Source organism: Nannobrachium achirus, assembly GCF_963921795.1.
Source record: "Nannobrachium achirus genome assembly, chromosome: 21".
NCBI classification, from domain to species: domain Eukaryota; kingdom Metazoa; phylum Chordata; class Actinopteri; order Myctophiformes; family Myctophidae; genus Nannobrachium; species Nannobrachium achirus.
In genome coordinates, this window is record NC_137828.1 from 21,049,207 (window position 1) to 21,067,005 (window position 17,799).

Below are 17,799 nucleotides of genomic sequence, written 5' to 3' on the forward strand. Positions count from 1 at the left end.
GAAAAACCAAGGGACTGCTGCCAGTCAAAGTGTCTACTGGCCAATCACAGCACGTCTTTTTACTGGGACTTATCCAAGGACTACAATTCCATTCAACAGAGCCAATTTTGATGTTGCGCAGCTCAGCTGTTCTTACATGCTGCGTACGTAAAGACCCGCCCCCACCTGCCTCTGATTGGCCTAGCAACTTCCGTATGTGTGACGCATGTGGAAGCGATGCACACGGATTCCCTTGGTCCCTCGATGCATATGAACCAGAGCCGAAGGAGGCGTCTACCTTTCTATTTCTATGGTTCAGAAACCTGCCTCCCACAGTGACATATTCAGTAGCAAGGACGTGCAGAGAATGTTAGAGAGGCAGGGGCTGACATTTCTAAAAGGGCCTTTTGGTGAAAATGTTGAAAATAGCAGACCTCCAAGCTCACAACGCGCCGCGCTGTGACACGTTGTGAGCTTGGAGGTCGGCTATTTTCAGTACTTGATACCACACTGAATAAGCATAAAAAAGGCAACACTGGAGATTTGGCGTACGGCATGGATTTCTACACATTGAGGGCATGATGCTGCATTCAAGTTCAGCAGAGTTTGGACAAGACAATTCTCTTGAATGCTGCCTTCAGGTACGGCATGGAAAGAGGGCATTTGATTTTCTTTCGCCATGGTGAAAACGGCATTCATGGTCTGGAGAGGGCACTTTTTACAGACTGTTAAAAGGGCAGGGGCTCAAGCCCCCTTTCATGTCTGTGTGCACATGCCTGATCAGTAGGCAGGTTTGGTCATTTCAAACAAGGAACAATGGCCTTTCAGCATGTTAACTGTCCAGGATGAGAGACTGTAGCTATTAGCTTGGAAATCCAAATGATGATGTAACTGGTAACCTCGCCTCACCAGTCTTTCCTGAGAGAAAGCCTGGTATTAGTTTACTAAACAGGTTGGTTGATCCGGTCTAGACCGGATGATATCTTACGTCATTTTGTATTCAAAACGGACTACACTTTGGCCGGAACTACCGACCGGAATCAGTTTTATCCCAGTTAGCGCATGCGCAAAACCAGGTTAAAACTGATTCCGGCCGGTAGTTCCGGCCAAATTGTAGTCCGTTTTGAATACAAAATGACGTAGGACGTCATCCGCTCCCGACCGGATCAAAAGCCCGGAATTGGAAGCGATCCCAGGCTATGTAACTGGTAGGCGGGCTTTTGGGGCTGCAGCCCCTCTGCTCGCTCTGGCGCTCTTTGCAACACTAGCCCTTAGCTTGGAATGCCCATACTGTATATGGACATATTGTGTGAGTCTCATGCATGGGCACTGATTTTTCTATATTCAAAGGGGTGCCCATTGATTGAAGTAAACTTGTAGATCTGCTATTTTCAAATGGCCGAATACAGTATATAGGTGTTAGTGGCTAATCTATGTGTTGTAATAAAAATCCAAATCTACAAGGACCAATGTAACTAAACCTTTCAAATAAATGTAGGGGAGAGCCTGCATGATTGTAACGTTTTTCACATTTCAATATTTTACTCAGAGATTCTTTCACCTACATATGTAATATTTTCAGGCAAAGGACTTACACATGTCTGCCATCATAAACCACTTCAAGTTTTTCAATTGATAAAACAGGTCATGAGTTATTAAACCGAGAGTGGACGCTGTTCCGATGTTACATTTGAAGCCCACATGGGATTAATTGTAACAGCATGATTTATAAATGTAACACAGCTAAAGAACCGCATTAAACAAATATTTTTTTGTTTAAATTAATTATATTTCATTCAAGCTACTCTTTAACATTGTTTTCATACCAAGGATCTGATAAGATACTCTATCATACTTTAGGAAAATATTAAATATTACAATATGTACCAGTTTAAGCGTTTGAGTGAATTCCATGGAAAAATACATTGATTACCTAAATAAATAGCGAGTTTGATTAATGCAACATGTTATACATCCCTAATCTGACTTAAAATACAATGTAATTGAATGTCAGCTGACTGAACACAATATTGGCCAATATGTAAAATATTTCAATATGATATTATCATGTTAAATTGTGTTACAATTGAACCGTTTTGGCACCCCTGCTTTGACGTTGCCTACAGAACAGAACTAACATGCATAGCAAGTTAAAACGATGTAAACTAATGAAGAACAGATACATGCAGACAACCATCTAGATTTTATCTCTGCAACATTAAAGAAAAGATCTGCAGACCAAAGATACTCAAGGTGAAATTTTTTATGCATTTTGAGAAATACCAGTTTTTCTGCAATAACTCAGTCTAGGCTGGACAAAAATAATTCTTACTTCCTGGAGACGTTCATTACGGCCCTGGTCACATACTGATGCGATGACGTCATGATGGCATTGACCAATCAAGACCAATCAAGCTATAGGGGAAGCAGCCGATGCAGTCGCATTAGGGCCCGGGGGGGAGAGGGCCCGCCACCGCTCCGGGGAAGAAAAAAGAAAAAAAAAAGAAAGAAAAAAAACTTTTATTTTGAAATGCTTACCGGATTGAGAAGACACTCTCTATTGCCCCTCTTGAGAGTGCTACTGATTGCCCAATCTGATCAGTTGCTTGAGGACAGCTGTGTCCTGTTTACTTTTAGCGGTAGGCATGAAGAACTTTCTCTCTTCAGCTGTGAGTGAGACCTGCCATCTTTTTAGGGCTGTTATCGGTTGTTTTTTACAGCATGGCTCTGAAACTAATATCTGATTTCTTTGGTGGGCCCACCACCCAATTAAAAAAGAAAAAGAGTTGTAGGCTACAGAAGCAAGTAGGATATTGTTGATCAGTCCGTGACTCGATCAGAGGAGGATTAGGAACTGAATTTCCACTCAAAGGTAATTAATAGCATTTATACCAGGGGTCTTCAACAGGGGCTCCCTGCATTGGGGCCCGGCGGGGGGTCGCTATACGCTACTGCCTCACGCACTCCTTATATCAGCGCCCATGGTCTCATGTGGTCTATATCAATATCCATATTTGGGAATACATTGTTTCCACATTTTGTCCAACTTAAACGCAACCCTTAGGCGTCTTACTGTTTATTTTCTCTCTTTTCTGTCTCTGTCTGGCTGTGCTGTTTATGGAGGACAATTTGTCCTCCAGTCATTTATCACTGTATTTGTTCCTAATTGTAACCTCCTAACAAGCTCTCCCTCTCCTCTCTCTCTCTCTCTCTCTCTCTCTCTCTCTCCCTCTCCCTCTCTCTCTCTCTCTCTCTCTCTCTCTCTCTCTCTCTCTCTCTCTCTCTCTCTCTCTCTCTCTCTCTCTCTTCCCCTGCCTTGCCCCGGGCTCTCTCCTCCATTCTCACGTAGATTTTGGGTCTTAAAAAAAGCGCAGTTCTCTAAGGCCCCCTTGCAAACGGCTCGCTAAGCCACATGGGACCACGGCGCACTCCAAAGTGCACTGTGTGGATTAATTAAGGCTGTCAATATTTACGAAACATAAAGCCTCTCTGCCCCAAAGCTAGAAAGCAGAGAACTAAAGAGAAGTCTTTCTCTTTGAAGTTAATGAGAGAGTCAAACACTGGAGACGGGTTATTGAATGGACTATGAGAGCTTTTGACACGTACCTTTAGTCAGTTTAAACACTCCAGACTTTTACGCTTTCCCTTTCTAGCGATAGCCAGTGGTGTAAAGTAACTAAGTACATTTACGTAAGTAAAAAGTACAATTTTTTGTTATTTGTACTTGAGTATCCAATACTTTTACTTCTACTCCACTACATCTTGGATCTAAATATTGTACCACTACATTTATTAGCCCTATTTTATACCTTGGCTATTTGAAAATAGCAGATCTACAAGCTCACAACGTGTCGCAATGCGACGCGTTGTGAGCTTGTAGATCTGCTGATCGCAGATTATAGCCGATTCTGACTCTTTAGGCCCGCCTCCTAACTGTATCCGGCCGTATTTCCTGTTTTGACCGGATCTATTCCATATCCGGTCTGAGGCCGCGTCATGGCTCCGATCCCATAGGTTTCCATTGTAAACAAAGGAAGGACGCTTTTTTTATTATTTGGAAGCTGTTTGATTCTTTTACCCGCCTGGCATATGATCTGCGCACATATCATCTGCTATGTGCGCGACGTGCCCTCGCAGGATATAGACATAGTGCACAGCTCGGCGTTTTACATGAGTTTTTCTGTAAACAGCGGCAGATACAGCCTAACAACGGATATTTCCTTTTCCAATGGGATTGTTTTTTTCGAAAGCTGCGGTCCGGTCTGCAACGCTGGTGCATGTTACATGCACAGATTGTGCGCGATGCGTGCACTTGCCCACGTTAAAAGGTAAGGACAATTTGGCATGCATTTGCTGAGTTCAGGCTATGTTTAAAATGGCAGAGAAAAAGTTAAAGTTATACCATGTAACTTTTTTTATAAAACAAATCTTAAAATTGTCCTAACTCTTAAATCGCTAAAGTTTTAGAACACCCACTCCGTTATTTTCAGCTTCTGAAGCCTTCTCTTTATATATTTTCTTCTAGCAGTGACAGGGGCGGGATTTCCCGGCAAAATGACGTCATCATACACTACCGGCCAATCACAGCGAGGGTTATACACTGCCGGCCAATCACAGCGCATTTTTAAGTGGGGTCGCTAGCTATCACAATAGGGCGGCCATATTTGTAGGCGCCCGTGTGTCTCTATCTATACTCGGGTGAAACACTCCGTTTCTCCGGAATGCCTGAACGCACAGGAACCAGGGACCCCTCTAAAGATAGATCTCGGCGAGGTGGAGGCAGACGCGGGGGTGACGCGGGGGTGTGAGGCCCGGTCCGCGGCGAAAAACGGCCGAAAGACGCGGACGCTACTGACCACTAGTTGAGCAACTTACACAGTATAGCTTTAAGTACATTTTGATGCCAACACTTTCATACTTTTACTCAAGTACATTTTGAAATCCGGAATTTTACTTAAGTAAGAAATGTGAGTACTTTTTCCACCACTGGCGATAGCTTGTATTTAGGAATGGTCACCAGAGAGAGAGATTTCAGAGGGGTGTGTACCTCCTGGAAGTTGGCTCGTGTCTCTTCCAAACTGCCGCTGCTTTTCACAGAATGATCTTGAAGCTGGGCTGAAAACCTGCAGATCATGTGCGTGCGTGCGTCACGCCTCATGTCACGCTCCATATATGGCCAAGATCCCTGATGTCATTGATATTAAGCCCATATCTGGACATATTGTGTCAGTCTCGTGATAACCAGTGTGGTTGTCGCGACGCAAGTCACACTTGCAAATTAATTCCGAATTCCTTTTATGCCAATATATGGAAATCCCTGATGTCATCAATATTAAGCCCATATATGGGAATGCCCATATATGGACATATTGTGTCAGTCTCTGTTGTTTCAGCACGACTTCGCCCTCACTTCTCGCCCTTAGGGCGTCTTACTGGCTGTTTTTTTACCTCTTGTCTCTGTACTTGGACAGCTTTTTTTCTGTCTACACCAAATTTCTTGGGTTAGGGTTAAATGCAGAGCTACCAGCTCAAAATTAGGACGCAATGCAAAACATTGTGTTATGTTCTGGCTTATGTTCCGGCTTGGATCAACGAAACTTTAAGTTCTTATTTATTGGTATGTTTTTCTTCTTTTCCTTTTGGCTGTTTCCTTCAGGGGTCGCCACAGTGAATCGTCTGCCTCCATCTCACCCTGTCCTCTGCCTCCTCTTCCCTCACACCAACTAACCTCATGTCTTCTTTCACTACACATCCATAAAACTCCTCTTTAGTCTTCCTCTAGGCTTCCTTGCATAGCAGTTCCAACCTCAACATCCTTCTGCCAATATACCCACTATTGCCACTGCCATTACTAACATACCGTATTAACTGAGAATAAATGTTATTGTCAACAATTGCATAAAAATGTTATTCAAAGTAGACAGAATCTGTGGTTTGTCTCCAAGTGACGAAGAAACTTTGACGGCCTCATACATTATTTTAATTATGGCAGAGGACACAACGGATAGTCAATACCATCTGTTTCTGTCTTGAAGATAAATAACTCTCTTAATATTCTCGGATCTTGTCTCTTGCGCTTACCCCTTATGAGCTGCGGTGATCTCCAGGGTCCCATTAGCCAAGCTTCGTAGGACACACTGTGATTGGCTAGCTGGACACTTGATGAAATTAACTAATAAATAGCACCGCTCCCTTCACACCAGGTGTGATTTTATTTATTTCGTTATTTATCTCTGTTTGTAATGTAGACCTAACTTCTTTTCAAATAATTTTGCAGCGTGCATCCTTGAGTGTCTGTGATGTCAGTCTGCGGGGGACTGTGTCAACTCTTGGCCAATCACAGGCAACCTGCAGTGTAGCATGCAGTCTCGTGATTGGGAGCAGCGGTGATAGGGGTGGTTCCTCCTCCTTGTATACGGAAGGATGGACAGAACAAGCCCCCAGAACCCAGGGCTAGTAAGAGTTGAAGCAAAGGGACATGGTGGCCAAAGCTGGAACTGCAGGCTGGGTGAAAAATACATGCACGAGCAAAAGAGCGCACCGCTGGGGTCGTTCGACGTTCGTAATTACGTCACATTCAGATGTGCCAATTTCCCCCACAATGCACCTGGATTCAGCTTCTTCCGGGTGCTTCAAAACGCCACTGAGCAACTTGCATTGAAATGAATAGCTGGGGGTGGGACAGTCCGCCCTCTATTATACCTACAGTATATGACTGCGTTACATTGTGAATCTAGATTTTGGCAATTAAGAAAAATAGTTTAACTGAATCGTGACAGATGACTGAGTCATGACTTGTTGGCTGCACTGGTTTTAGTTAGCATCTGAAGTGCGTGTAGCTTGTTACCGGCTGGAGTGAGGCAGATCTCCCCCCACCCCGCATCCCCGTTTTCTCTCTCTGTCTCAACACTCGCTGGCAGGAGGAGAACCAGTTCGCCAATTCAAGTCATTTTCTTCAAAGATAGATAGGAATATACTGGCGAATATTAGAGACAATATAACACTAGCGCATTAGACAAACATGCACAAATATGTATAATGCGAAATATAGACTAGCTTACTCTGTAGCGAATATCAGTCAGAGTAGAGCCTATACTAAAACAATCTAGCATGCACAAATGCGCTCTGTAGCCTAATTGCATCAAAAAAGCGAAATTGCGTTAGGGTTATATTGTCTCTAATATTCGCCAGTATATTTCTATCTATCTGAAGAAAATAGACTTGAATTGGCGAAATGGTTCTCCTCCTGCCAGAGAGAAACGGGGAGGCGGGGCGGGGGGCGTTCTGCCTCACTCGAGCCGGTAACCAGCTACACGCATATGAAGTACCTCTTTATTTTATTTGTGTTTTTAAAGAATATTGTAGGATATAGTATTGAAGGATGTATGTCCTTTCTGTCTGTCTGTACCTTTTGTCCTTTAAAAAAAATGCTGATCGTGGGAGCTGAGTTCTAATGCATGCCTGCAAATATTGGCAAACAAAGTCTTATCTCCTTTTTTTTATTTTATTGTATTTTTTGCGATGTGTATTTATTAGCTTGTGGATCTGCAAGCTCATAGGCAAACATATTTGGCAGAAAATAAGTGGGCCAAGGCTTGACCCCTGGGGGATTTTGCTCATTGAAGCGTCATTTAAATGAAAAGGTTAATGTGCAAATCAATTCAAAATTGATAAACTACTAAGTATTTATCCATTTTAATTAAATAAAGCATTATGGATTTGTAGGATTACATAGAAACAGCAGGCTGTCTCACCAGATTTACTTATTGTACTACATGTATACTTGTATGTATATTATGTATATAAAAACAAACGGGGGAATGAAATCCAGATTCATTATATATCATCACACAGTACAAATTTGTTTTTAGACAATAATTTAACTTTGACTTTTTAGGGACTTTTGTTACAAGAATACACAAAGAATTATTGATTTTTTTTTTACATCATTAATTGTTTTGGCATCTATTGTTAGCTAGGTCCATAGTATGACCACGGCATGCTCTAAAAGCGTAAAATAATATTTTTCATTTCACCAGGTCTCTAATATCGACTTGGCTGACTTCTGTAATGACACTGTTCTGTCTGACTATTACTAAACACACGCACGCCCATGTGCGTGCATGCACGCATGCACTCATGTACTCACGTACGCACACACACACACACACACACACACACACACACACACACACACACACCACACACACACACACACACACACACACACACACACACACACACACACACACAGACACGTCTCTGTGTTAAATGGGGTGTGATGCAGTGTGTTGTCGCTGTCATTTTTCCTCATTTCAGATTTTCCTCTAATCTCATTTCAAAGTCAGAGCGTACAGTCCAGAATACACAATGAGCTGCAGGATGCTGTTATCCACTTAGTTTCAACATGGTGGCCTCTGTATTGGGCACGTTGATTTTCAAAAAGATAATTCACACTTCCCAAAAAGTATGTACAGTACACAAGCACGCACGCACGCACGCAAGCACACACGCGCACACACGCACACGCACACACTCTCACATACACACACACACACACACACACACACACACACACACACACACACACACACACACAAATCTTACTTTGGACCAGCAGTGTTCAATATACTTTGTGCAGTGCTGCGAGCTTGAACTATTTTATTTTTATTTTGTATTATTATTATTATTTATTTTTTAGAAATCTTGAAAGTGTTTGAAAGATTTTGAATCATGTTGACACTTTGAACACAAATCTTCTCTTTTGGGGGTTCTTGGCACAAAACACTTTCAGACGGGGGTCCACGGCCAAAATGAATGTAGCATATCACTTTGGAGGTCCTCGGCACGCAAACGTTTGAGAGCTACTGATTTAGAAGACATGTTAAAAGCAGTACCATCCAGCATTGATCAAATCAAGATAACACAGCAGCATTACTTACGGCAGTGGTTCTCAACCTGTGGGTCGGGACCCCCAGGGGGGTCCCCAAATTATTTTGGGGGGTCCCCAGATGATTAACTTAATGTGAAACATTGTTTTCTCACTCAACAGTAAACAAACCAACATGAAGTTTAAGTGTATAGAGGGTACAGTAGATGCACATTTCTAAAGTGACAATTTAAGGACTTTGTAATACCTTTAATACCTCTAAAATGACAAATTAAACATTGGCCAAATTGTCAAAGGCAGAAATTGTGAAAATAGCCGGTCTACATGCTCACAACGCCTCGCAACGCGAGGCGTTTTGAGCATGTAGATCTGCTATGTTCACAATAGAACCGTGTTATACAAAATGTAATGCCTCAACGCTTAGTACTTGTCAGGGTTGGAGGGGTCCCCAGTTAAAATATGATTATTTTGGGCAATTTGGGGGTCACGGGCTGAAAAGGTTGAGAACCACTGACTTACGGTACTATTCTATGACGACACACAACAAACTCCCATTCCTTCACTGGGTTAAAACAGCACAGATTTCACCATTGGAATTGCATTATGGAACGTACATTGATACATGCGTGGGTTTATTGCATTATGGAACGTACATTGATACATGCGTGGGTTTATTTCGTCATAGGGCAATATGTTGTGAAGTATTGTAGCGCAGGTAATTGCAACAACCACCGATCTTGTGAAAAATGGGACCGCCAGACATTCTAAACTTTCCGTGATTCTAATATAGTCATTCATATATTTTTTGAGACACACATCTGAGTTTTTGCGGGGCCAAACAAGGGAATCATGTGACGTTGATCCCCTTCCCCTATTCGCTCATACTATGACGTAGCCTATAGACCGATTTCCTGAGCAACACCCTGTAGAGGGCGCCGCCGCCATTAGCTGTGATGTAAACAGTAGTGAAAAGTAACTTGTAGCCTACATTTACTTAACTCGTTGACCGCGACCACCCAAGCAACACAAAAATATCTGTCTTTAACTGCCTGTCTTCTCTTACCTTTTAACGTGGGCGCTAGAGTAGAGGGTAGCACGGGTCCAAAAAATGGGAGCCGAGCCGAAATGGAGCCGAGGAAATTTGGACCGAGCCGAATGGCCCTGAGAAAAATACAGATAGTTCTAGCCCCGGCCCGAAATGGATCCGAGAGTGATTGGATCCGACCCTAAAATGGAACCGGGGGGAACGGAACCGATCTAGCCAGGTCTTTGGCCCGAACTGTGTCCGATGCTATATAATGCTTATTTTTCTTTTGAGACTAATAGCCTAGACACTATAGAGCTCGGTCCTCAATGATTACAGACCAGTCGCCCTGTTACTGTCCAGTTAGTGTCCACGACACCACAGCTCGGTCCTCAATGATTACAGACCAGTCGCCCTGACATCACAGGTCATGAAGGTCTTTGAACGGCTGGTTCTGAACCTCCTGAGACCGGCGGTCAGTGATCACCTGGACCCCCTTCAGTTTGCCTACCAGGCTGATATTGGGGTTGACGACGCCATCACCTTCATGCTCCATAAGGCTCTCACCCATCTGGAAGATCTGGGCAGCACAGTCAGAATTATGTTTTTTGACTTCTCCAGTGCTTTCAACACTATCCAACCGTCTCTGCTTGCGGAGAAGCTTACGCTGATGGGAGTGGACAAGGGCTTTGTGGCATGGATCACAGACTACCTTTCAGAAAGGCCACAGTCTGTGAGACTGCAGAGCTGTCGGTCTGATGTGCTGGTGAGCAACACGGGGGCCCCGCAAGGAACTGTGCTCTCACCCTTCCTGTTCACTCTCTATACATCGGACTTCCTCTTCAATTCCAAGACCTGTCATCTGCAGAAGTTCTCAGATGATACCGTGGTGGTCAGCAAGATCTCGGGTGACAACACGGCTGAGCACGATGGTGTGGTTAGGGACTTTGTGCAATGGAGCGAGGCTAACCATCTCAGGCTCAACGCAAGCAAGACCAAGGAGATGGTGGTGGACTTCCGCACCTTCAAGAGAGTCCCCCCGGTGCCAAGCACCATTAACGGTGAGGTGGTTGAGCTTGTGGATAACTACAAATTCCTCGGAGTACACCTGAATAGTTCACTGGACTGGTCGGACAATGCACAGGCGATTCACAGCAAGGGGAAAAGCAGGCTGTTCCTCCTGAGAAGACTGAGATCGTTTGGGGTGTGTAATAGGATGCTACAGATGTTCTATCAGTCTGTCATGGCAAGTGTCCTCTTTTTTGGTATAACATGTTGGGGTGGCAACAACAGAGCAGGTGACACGTTTAACCTAAACAGACTGGTGAAGAAAGCAGGCTCTGTCGTCGGGTCCTCTCTGCAGTGGGTGGAGGAAGTAACCAGTGTGCGCACAGCGAGGAAGCTGGATTCCATCTTGGAGAACTCCTCCCACCCCCTCCATCTAGAGATCACCAGTTACTGGAGTAAGAGAGGAAACGACCGCTTTACCTACCCAGGACGGAGATGTGAGAGATTAGGAAAATCTTTTGTACCGGCTGCCCTTAAGCTGTACAACGAGACACATAACGGACGCTTGAAAAGGTCTCCCTTCCTAACTTAGACTGACGGAACCTTTGCTGTATTGACATTGACCTCTAAGGAACTATTGCTGTATTGACTTTGACCCAAAAGGACCGTCCAGGAAGAGTGCTCATGTGCGTCTTGCGGTGACACGCTTCCTAGTTTCTTCTTTTTTCGCACTGATTATTTTTTGACTTTGCACTATTAGTTTGTGTTGGTAGTTTCTGAGTATTTTTGCTTTGTTTAACAATGACAGTGAGATACTTGTTTGCACTAACTAGCATTGACTGCTATGGTCTTTTTTGCAAGACACTTTATGTATATATACTTATATATTATTCGCCCCCTCTATTGATGCACCTTCTCTTTATTGGTACTGTACTGCTCTTTTTTTTGTTCTCTTGTTTCTTTCCCTCTTATCTATTTTTTCTTACGTCTCTGTAACTTTGTAAATAACTGTATACTGCTGTGCTACTACTGGACAACTGAATTTCCCCCTTGGGATAATAAAGGTATCTATCTATCTATCTATCTATCTATCTGAGCGCAGCGCAGCAGCGCACTGTAGCCGCCGCTCCGAGGACCGAGAGGTGAGAGCGATTGCGGAGGGTTGCGTGCGCCGTGCGTCATGCAGAACAGTTAGATTTTCAGCTCAGTCCCCAGCTGAACAATGACAATCACAGTGATCCACAACAAACACCAACCTGTCCAGGCAGTGAGTATGTTACTGTCCAGTTAGTGTCCACGACACCACAGCTCGCATCACAAAACTTTCCTCCTCCTGCGCTCTCGGCTGCCCGTCAGAATAATCACAGACAGGGACGTGCAGAGAATGTTAGAGAGGCAGGGGCAGACATTTCTAAAAGTGCCTTTTAGAAATTTAACTGAAGGCTGCATTCTCTTGAATGCAGCCTTCAGTTATGATATGGAAAGGGCCCGGGGACATTTGACATTGTAAAAAAATGCATTCATGGTCTGAAGAGGGCACTTTTTACAGACGGATAAAAGGGCAGGGGCTCAAGCCCCCTTTGATGTCTATGTGTGCATGTGGCTGATCACAGAGACGAGACGAGACTCAGCTGGCTTGCGTGCGTCGTTGCGTTTGTGTTGCAGATAGACAGATTTTCGCCGACTTTATGTCGCCCGTCCCCGCAGATGATGTCCAGAAACATGTTCCATATAGGCTAAATGACGTTCCAACCTGCATTTTCCAGCCAGGTGGCCTTTGTTTGTGTTTCACCTCGCAAAAAAAAGCCCTCCATGATTTTCACTTCAGCAGCAGGGCAACGCTTGAGATTGGATGCGCTGAACGGGACTCACTCAATAAGCCAGAACAGGCGATAATATGGATTTGGGAGCGTAATTACAATGCATGTCTCATTAAAAACAATATTCTAAAGTTGAAGGATATATATGTTTAAATCTCGGGTCCTCTCAGATCCTTGTGGGTAAATGCATTTTGGACAGCCCCGAACGGACCCAAGGCAATTAGACCCTACCCTACCCTAACCCGAGGGACAAGTGAATATTTTAGACCCGAAACGGCTTGGGTCTCGGTTCGGGTCTCGGGTTATCGGGTCCTGGAAGACCCGTGCTATGCTCTACGCTAGAGTTTCCATCGTGCACGATCGGTTTCATCAGCTTCAAAACAAAAAAGAAAATTGTGTAAATCCCTCCAGCCGTCTATTTGTAAGCCGTGTTGTATAAACATTAAGCCAACCGCCGCAATAGAGGATGGACCATCCTGCTTCCGGTTTCCATCTCCATGTTAATAGGTCCATCCCCATAATGGGTCTGTGTTGAAACCGATCTCGGAGGATTAGTCCTGGCCTATTTTAGTTCCCGCTTCTATTAAAGCTTATTAAATTCTTTGGTTTCTCGGGCCTGGTGTAGACGCAGTTACAAAGTACAGTACTTAAGTACAATTTTGAGTATTTCTCCTTTAGTATTTACCATTTTCAATCATTTTACTTACTACTCCAACACTGGCTGCTGTTTACACCGCGCATGGCGGCGGCACTCTCTACAGGGGAGCACTCAGGAAAACGGTCTATAGGCAGAAGAAAATTACAGAACAGCAGTGCAGAACTGCCAAAGTACAATTATTGGGGCATCGCGTTCAACAGCCTCTGTGTAGAAGCTGCATCTAATGTGCTGTAAGCCTAACTGGCTTTGATGCACAGAGGGGAGGCGGGTCAAACGGTTCATGGGCCCGGTGACTGACTGGTTCTTACGTCCTGGGCCTGGAAAGTCTGCCTTTCCCCTTTGATGGTAGAGTAGACCATTGAAAAGCTTAGCTGATAAATGAATGTTGCTCTGTCATTTGCGCCAGGTCCACGATCACAATCAAGTCCACGATTGACTAGCCACCCAGCGAGCATGTCAGGACGTGGACCAATCACTGACATTTCGATTGGAGTCAGATCACATCCCATATGGGGATGATCTTGACGTCATTACCAGGACGTCATATGGAAACAAAAAAGTCCATATGATGTCCTGATAATGACGTCAAGATCATCCCCATATGGGCTGTGATCTGGCCCCAATCGAGACGTCACTGATTGGTCCAGGTCCTGACCGTGCTTGCTGGGCATATTATTGTAAATATTGTACTTTTTACTACTTTAGTTACTGGTACTTTGCAGATTTAGATATATTATTGCAAAACATAATTAATTCCTGTTTTACTAATTACTCTACACATTTTTAATCTTACTTTTCTATAAATAATGGAAAAAAGGGATAGAAATCTGATGATTATTCCTGTTAACATTCTGCTGGCTGGGTTGAAAAGTGCATGCCATCGTGAGATCCAGCCTTGTAAAAAAAAAAAAAAGGATAAGTCGATTGAGAAATGTGAGTGGAAGCCATTCATCCTGTACTTTTACTCAAATACAAATGTTGAATGCAGGACATTTACTTATAGTATTTATACATTGTTGTATTGGTACTAAAACTTTGGAGTACTTCGTCCATCACTGAAACTGGGTTACCATTCTGATGATGCGTTCAGACCTGGATGGTTCGAGCGGCGCAATCAAAGTGAATGCAAAGACGAGACGACACGCGACCCATCCAAGCGGGGCGGCGCGAACGGCGCGAACGGTCGGTATCTTCGCCCCCCCCAGTTGGAAAAATCCAAGTGAAGAGACCTTCGCTTCCCCCCCAACTCCACCCATCGCGTCCTGACAGCCAATCAGCGTTGATGTTGTCCGGAGACGGTAATGTTTCGGGTGTTTGGTTTTGGGACTCACTTTTTACCAGGTGTTTTGCCTTGATTCTCTTTTTGGCGCGACCAAAGTGAAGCGATTGAAGCGACTAGAAACAAAGAAATAGCTACAGGTTTGAACACAGCATCAGAAAGCTCTCTCCCTCGCTTAACCTGTCTTACCTTCTTCCCCCCCCCCCCCCTCTCTCTAGACCATAGAGAACTGTGTTTGCATCCTGAGGAACCTCTCGTATCGCCTGGCCGCAGAGACGTCCCATGGCCAGCAGGGCGGCAGCGAGGAGCTGGACGGCCTGCTGTGCGACTCCAACGGCCAAGAGGGCTCCGGATGCTGGGGGAAGAAGAAGAAGAAAAAGAAGGGAGCCGACCAGGTGAAGGATGGAGGGAGGGAGGGAGGGAGGGGAGGGATGGATGGATGGATGGATGGATGGATGGATGGATCCTGCTGTTTTTCACAGCAGCGTTAAAGGGATAGTCCACAAAAATGACCTTTTTCTCCTTTCGATTGGAGAATTGAATTCATGGATATGTTTTTGTTTTTGTCCCATTCCTAAGCCAATAATTTGAGGACACTCTTTGTGTTTCCATAGGGAACAAATTTGATGACCACTGCTGATCATCAAATTATTGGCTTAGGAATGTGACAAAAACAAAAGGATATCCATGAATGGGGTCAGTAATCGATAGAAAAAAAACAACATTATTTCTTGGGTGAACTATCCCTTTAAGGCAGAGTCACACGTCTCTCCCTGTGTGGACCCCTCCTCATGTTCCATTTAGACTAATACAATCCTAACCTGACAAAACCGTGTGTGTGTGTGTGTGTGTGTGTGTGTGTGTGTGTGTGCGTGTGTGCGTGTGTGCGTGCGTGCGTGCGTGCGTGCGTGCGTGCGTACGTGCGTGCGTGCGTGCGTGCGTGCATGCATGCTTCAACACATGGTCTTTAGAGAGAGAGGGAGCCAGACAGTAAGGCAAACAGATGGGGGGAGAGAGAGAGAGAGAGAGAGGAGAGAGAGAGAGAGAGAGAGAGAGAGACGGACGGACAGACCAGCAGGTATAGCGAGAAAACAGAAAATGGGGCAGAGAGAGAGAGAGGACGAAGAGAGAGGGGGAGAGGGGGAGAGACATACACCAAGAGAGAGAGAGACAGGAGAGGAGAGAGAGAGAGAGAGAGAGAGAGAGAGAGAGAACAGAGAGAGAGAGAGAGAGAGAGAGAGAGAGAGAGAGAGGAGAGAGAGAGAGAGAGAGAGAGAGAGTACAGCAGTCTGTAATGTATCCTCGTTAATCATTTTATTAGACGTAGAGACGGCAAGGACAAGAGGAGGATGTGGGGTTCTAAGTGAACCTAAACACTGCTTATGGACCGCAACGCACGCACGCACGCACGCACGCACGCACGCACGCACGCACGCACGCACGCGCGCGCACGCACGCACGCACGCCACGGCACGCACGCACGCACGCACGCACGCACCGCACACACACACACACACACACACACACACACACACACACACACCCACCCTTTCAATGGGTCACATACATCTATCAAGCCAGGATGTGCTGAGAATGATAGAGGTGGATAGAGGTGAAATTAATAAAAAGGGGACTTTTTGAAAATTGTGAAAATAGCATTTTTTGCTATTTTTTGGTACACGATACTAAGCTCAACTAAGTATGATGAATCTTTTTGGAGATGTGATGTACAGCAGTGGTTCTCAACCTGTGGGTAGGGACTCCCAGGGGGTCCCCAAATTATTTTGGGGGGTCCCCAGATGATTAACTTAATGTGCAACATTGTTTTTTCACTCAACAGTAAATAAACATCATACAGTATAGTAACTTTTTAATACCTCTAAAATGCCAAATTAAAGCTATACTGTGTAAGTTGCTCAACCTAGTGGTCAGTAGCGTGTATAGCAAAACCGCGGTCGCTGTCTGCTTTTTTCGTCCGTTTTTCGCCGCGGACCGGGCCTTCAGACCACCGCGTCCGCCTCGCCGGCTCGCCAGCCTCGACACGCATCCGTGGAGGTGTCTCGTGTCCCTCTGTGGACCGGCGTTGGGGAGTTACAGGCTAGACTTTCTAGACCAGCGTAAACTGTGAGCAGTAACTCCCACTCGGGCAGTGGCAAGTGCGGACATCGGGAATAACTCGGGCCAACTCGGGCGTGGCAAGTAAAGTGTTATGCTTTTATCGCCTATTAAAAACATTTAAAAGTATAATCCGCTGTTTATCGCGGATCGGGCTCTAATCACCCTCGGAAAAGTGCTTCCGGTCGCATTTCCGTATCCCTTTTGATCGGTTTCCGTATCCGGTCGGGGCGGGGACCATGCGCAGCTATCATGTAAACAGAGCTCGGCGATGGATACGTCTTTTTTCAATGGGATTTTTTTATTTGAAAGCTGTGATCTATTGTACACAAGCCTGTACATGATCCATGCACAGATCGTGCACGATGTGCACGCACGTGCCCACGTTAAAAGGTATGGACAATGTGACGGTTAACCCCTTCAGTTGATGTTTTAAAGACAGTGAATAAAATGAGTTAAGATCTAACAGAGACTGAGGTGAAACGGGGGTCTATTGTAGCCTACTGTACATGGTACTCATCTCCTGACGCCATGACACCCTTTGATTGTACCATCAAACAACGTTGCTTTCTATATCGTCCTGTCGGACAGAAACCTCATATCTCTAAGTTTAAAATGTGTATGTTTTTTTCGTAAGCTAAAGCCCTGCTTCTTCATACAAGGCCTGTCACACAAAACTAGTGGTGCGAGGCGTTATGTGCTTGTAGATCGGCTATTTTCCACTAGTTTAAATCATTTTAAAAATGATAAATACAAAACAAACGATATATATAAATGAACGCCCTTCTTGATCATACTACAGTGTCGCACAAAAGCATCAAAGTAGCAGAATCTGCCCAAACGCACACACACACACACACGCACGGCACGCAACACGTCACAACACCCTCTCTCAGGGAGAGCACACTTTAGCCTAGTTTTACTCAGTTTTTGCAACAGCAAGAGATGGTGGGGTGGTGGGGGGCGGGGGGCATGTCAAGCAGAGAGGCGAGGGCACAGCCCTCCAGAAGAGAGGTTCAACCGCCA

General features: G+C 44.8%; 1 protein-coding gene across 1 annotated transcript in view; it reads left to right on the top strand.

Annotated features, from left to right (window-relative positions):
- The window catches only part of ctnnd2a (catenin (cadherin-associated protein), delta 2a), a gene marked incomplete at both ends in the record, with an annotated part of 625,519 nt that overhangs the window by 506,479 nt on the left and 101,241 nt on the right, over positions 1-17,799 (top strand). Inside the window, one exon of the mRNA XM_080752281.1 lies at positions 14,877-15,053. Within this exon, the coding sequence (XP_080608407.1) occupies positions 14,877-15,053 (177 nt within the window). The remainder of the gene's footprint in view (positions 1-14,876; positions 15,054-17,799) is intronic.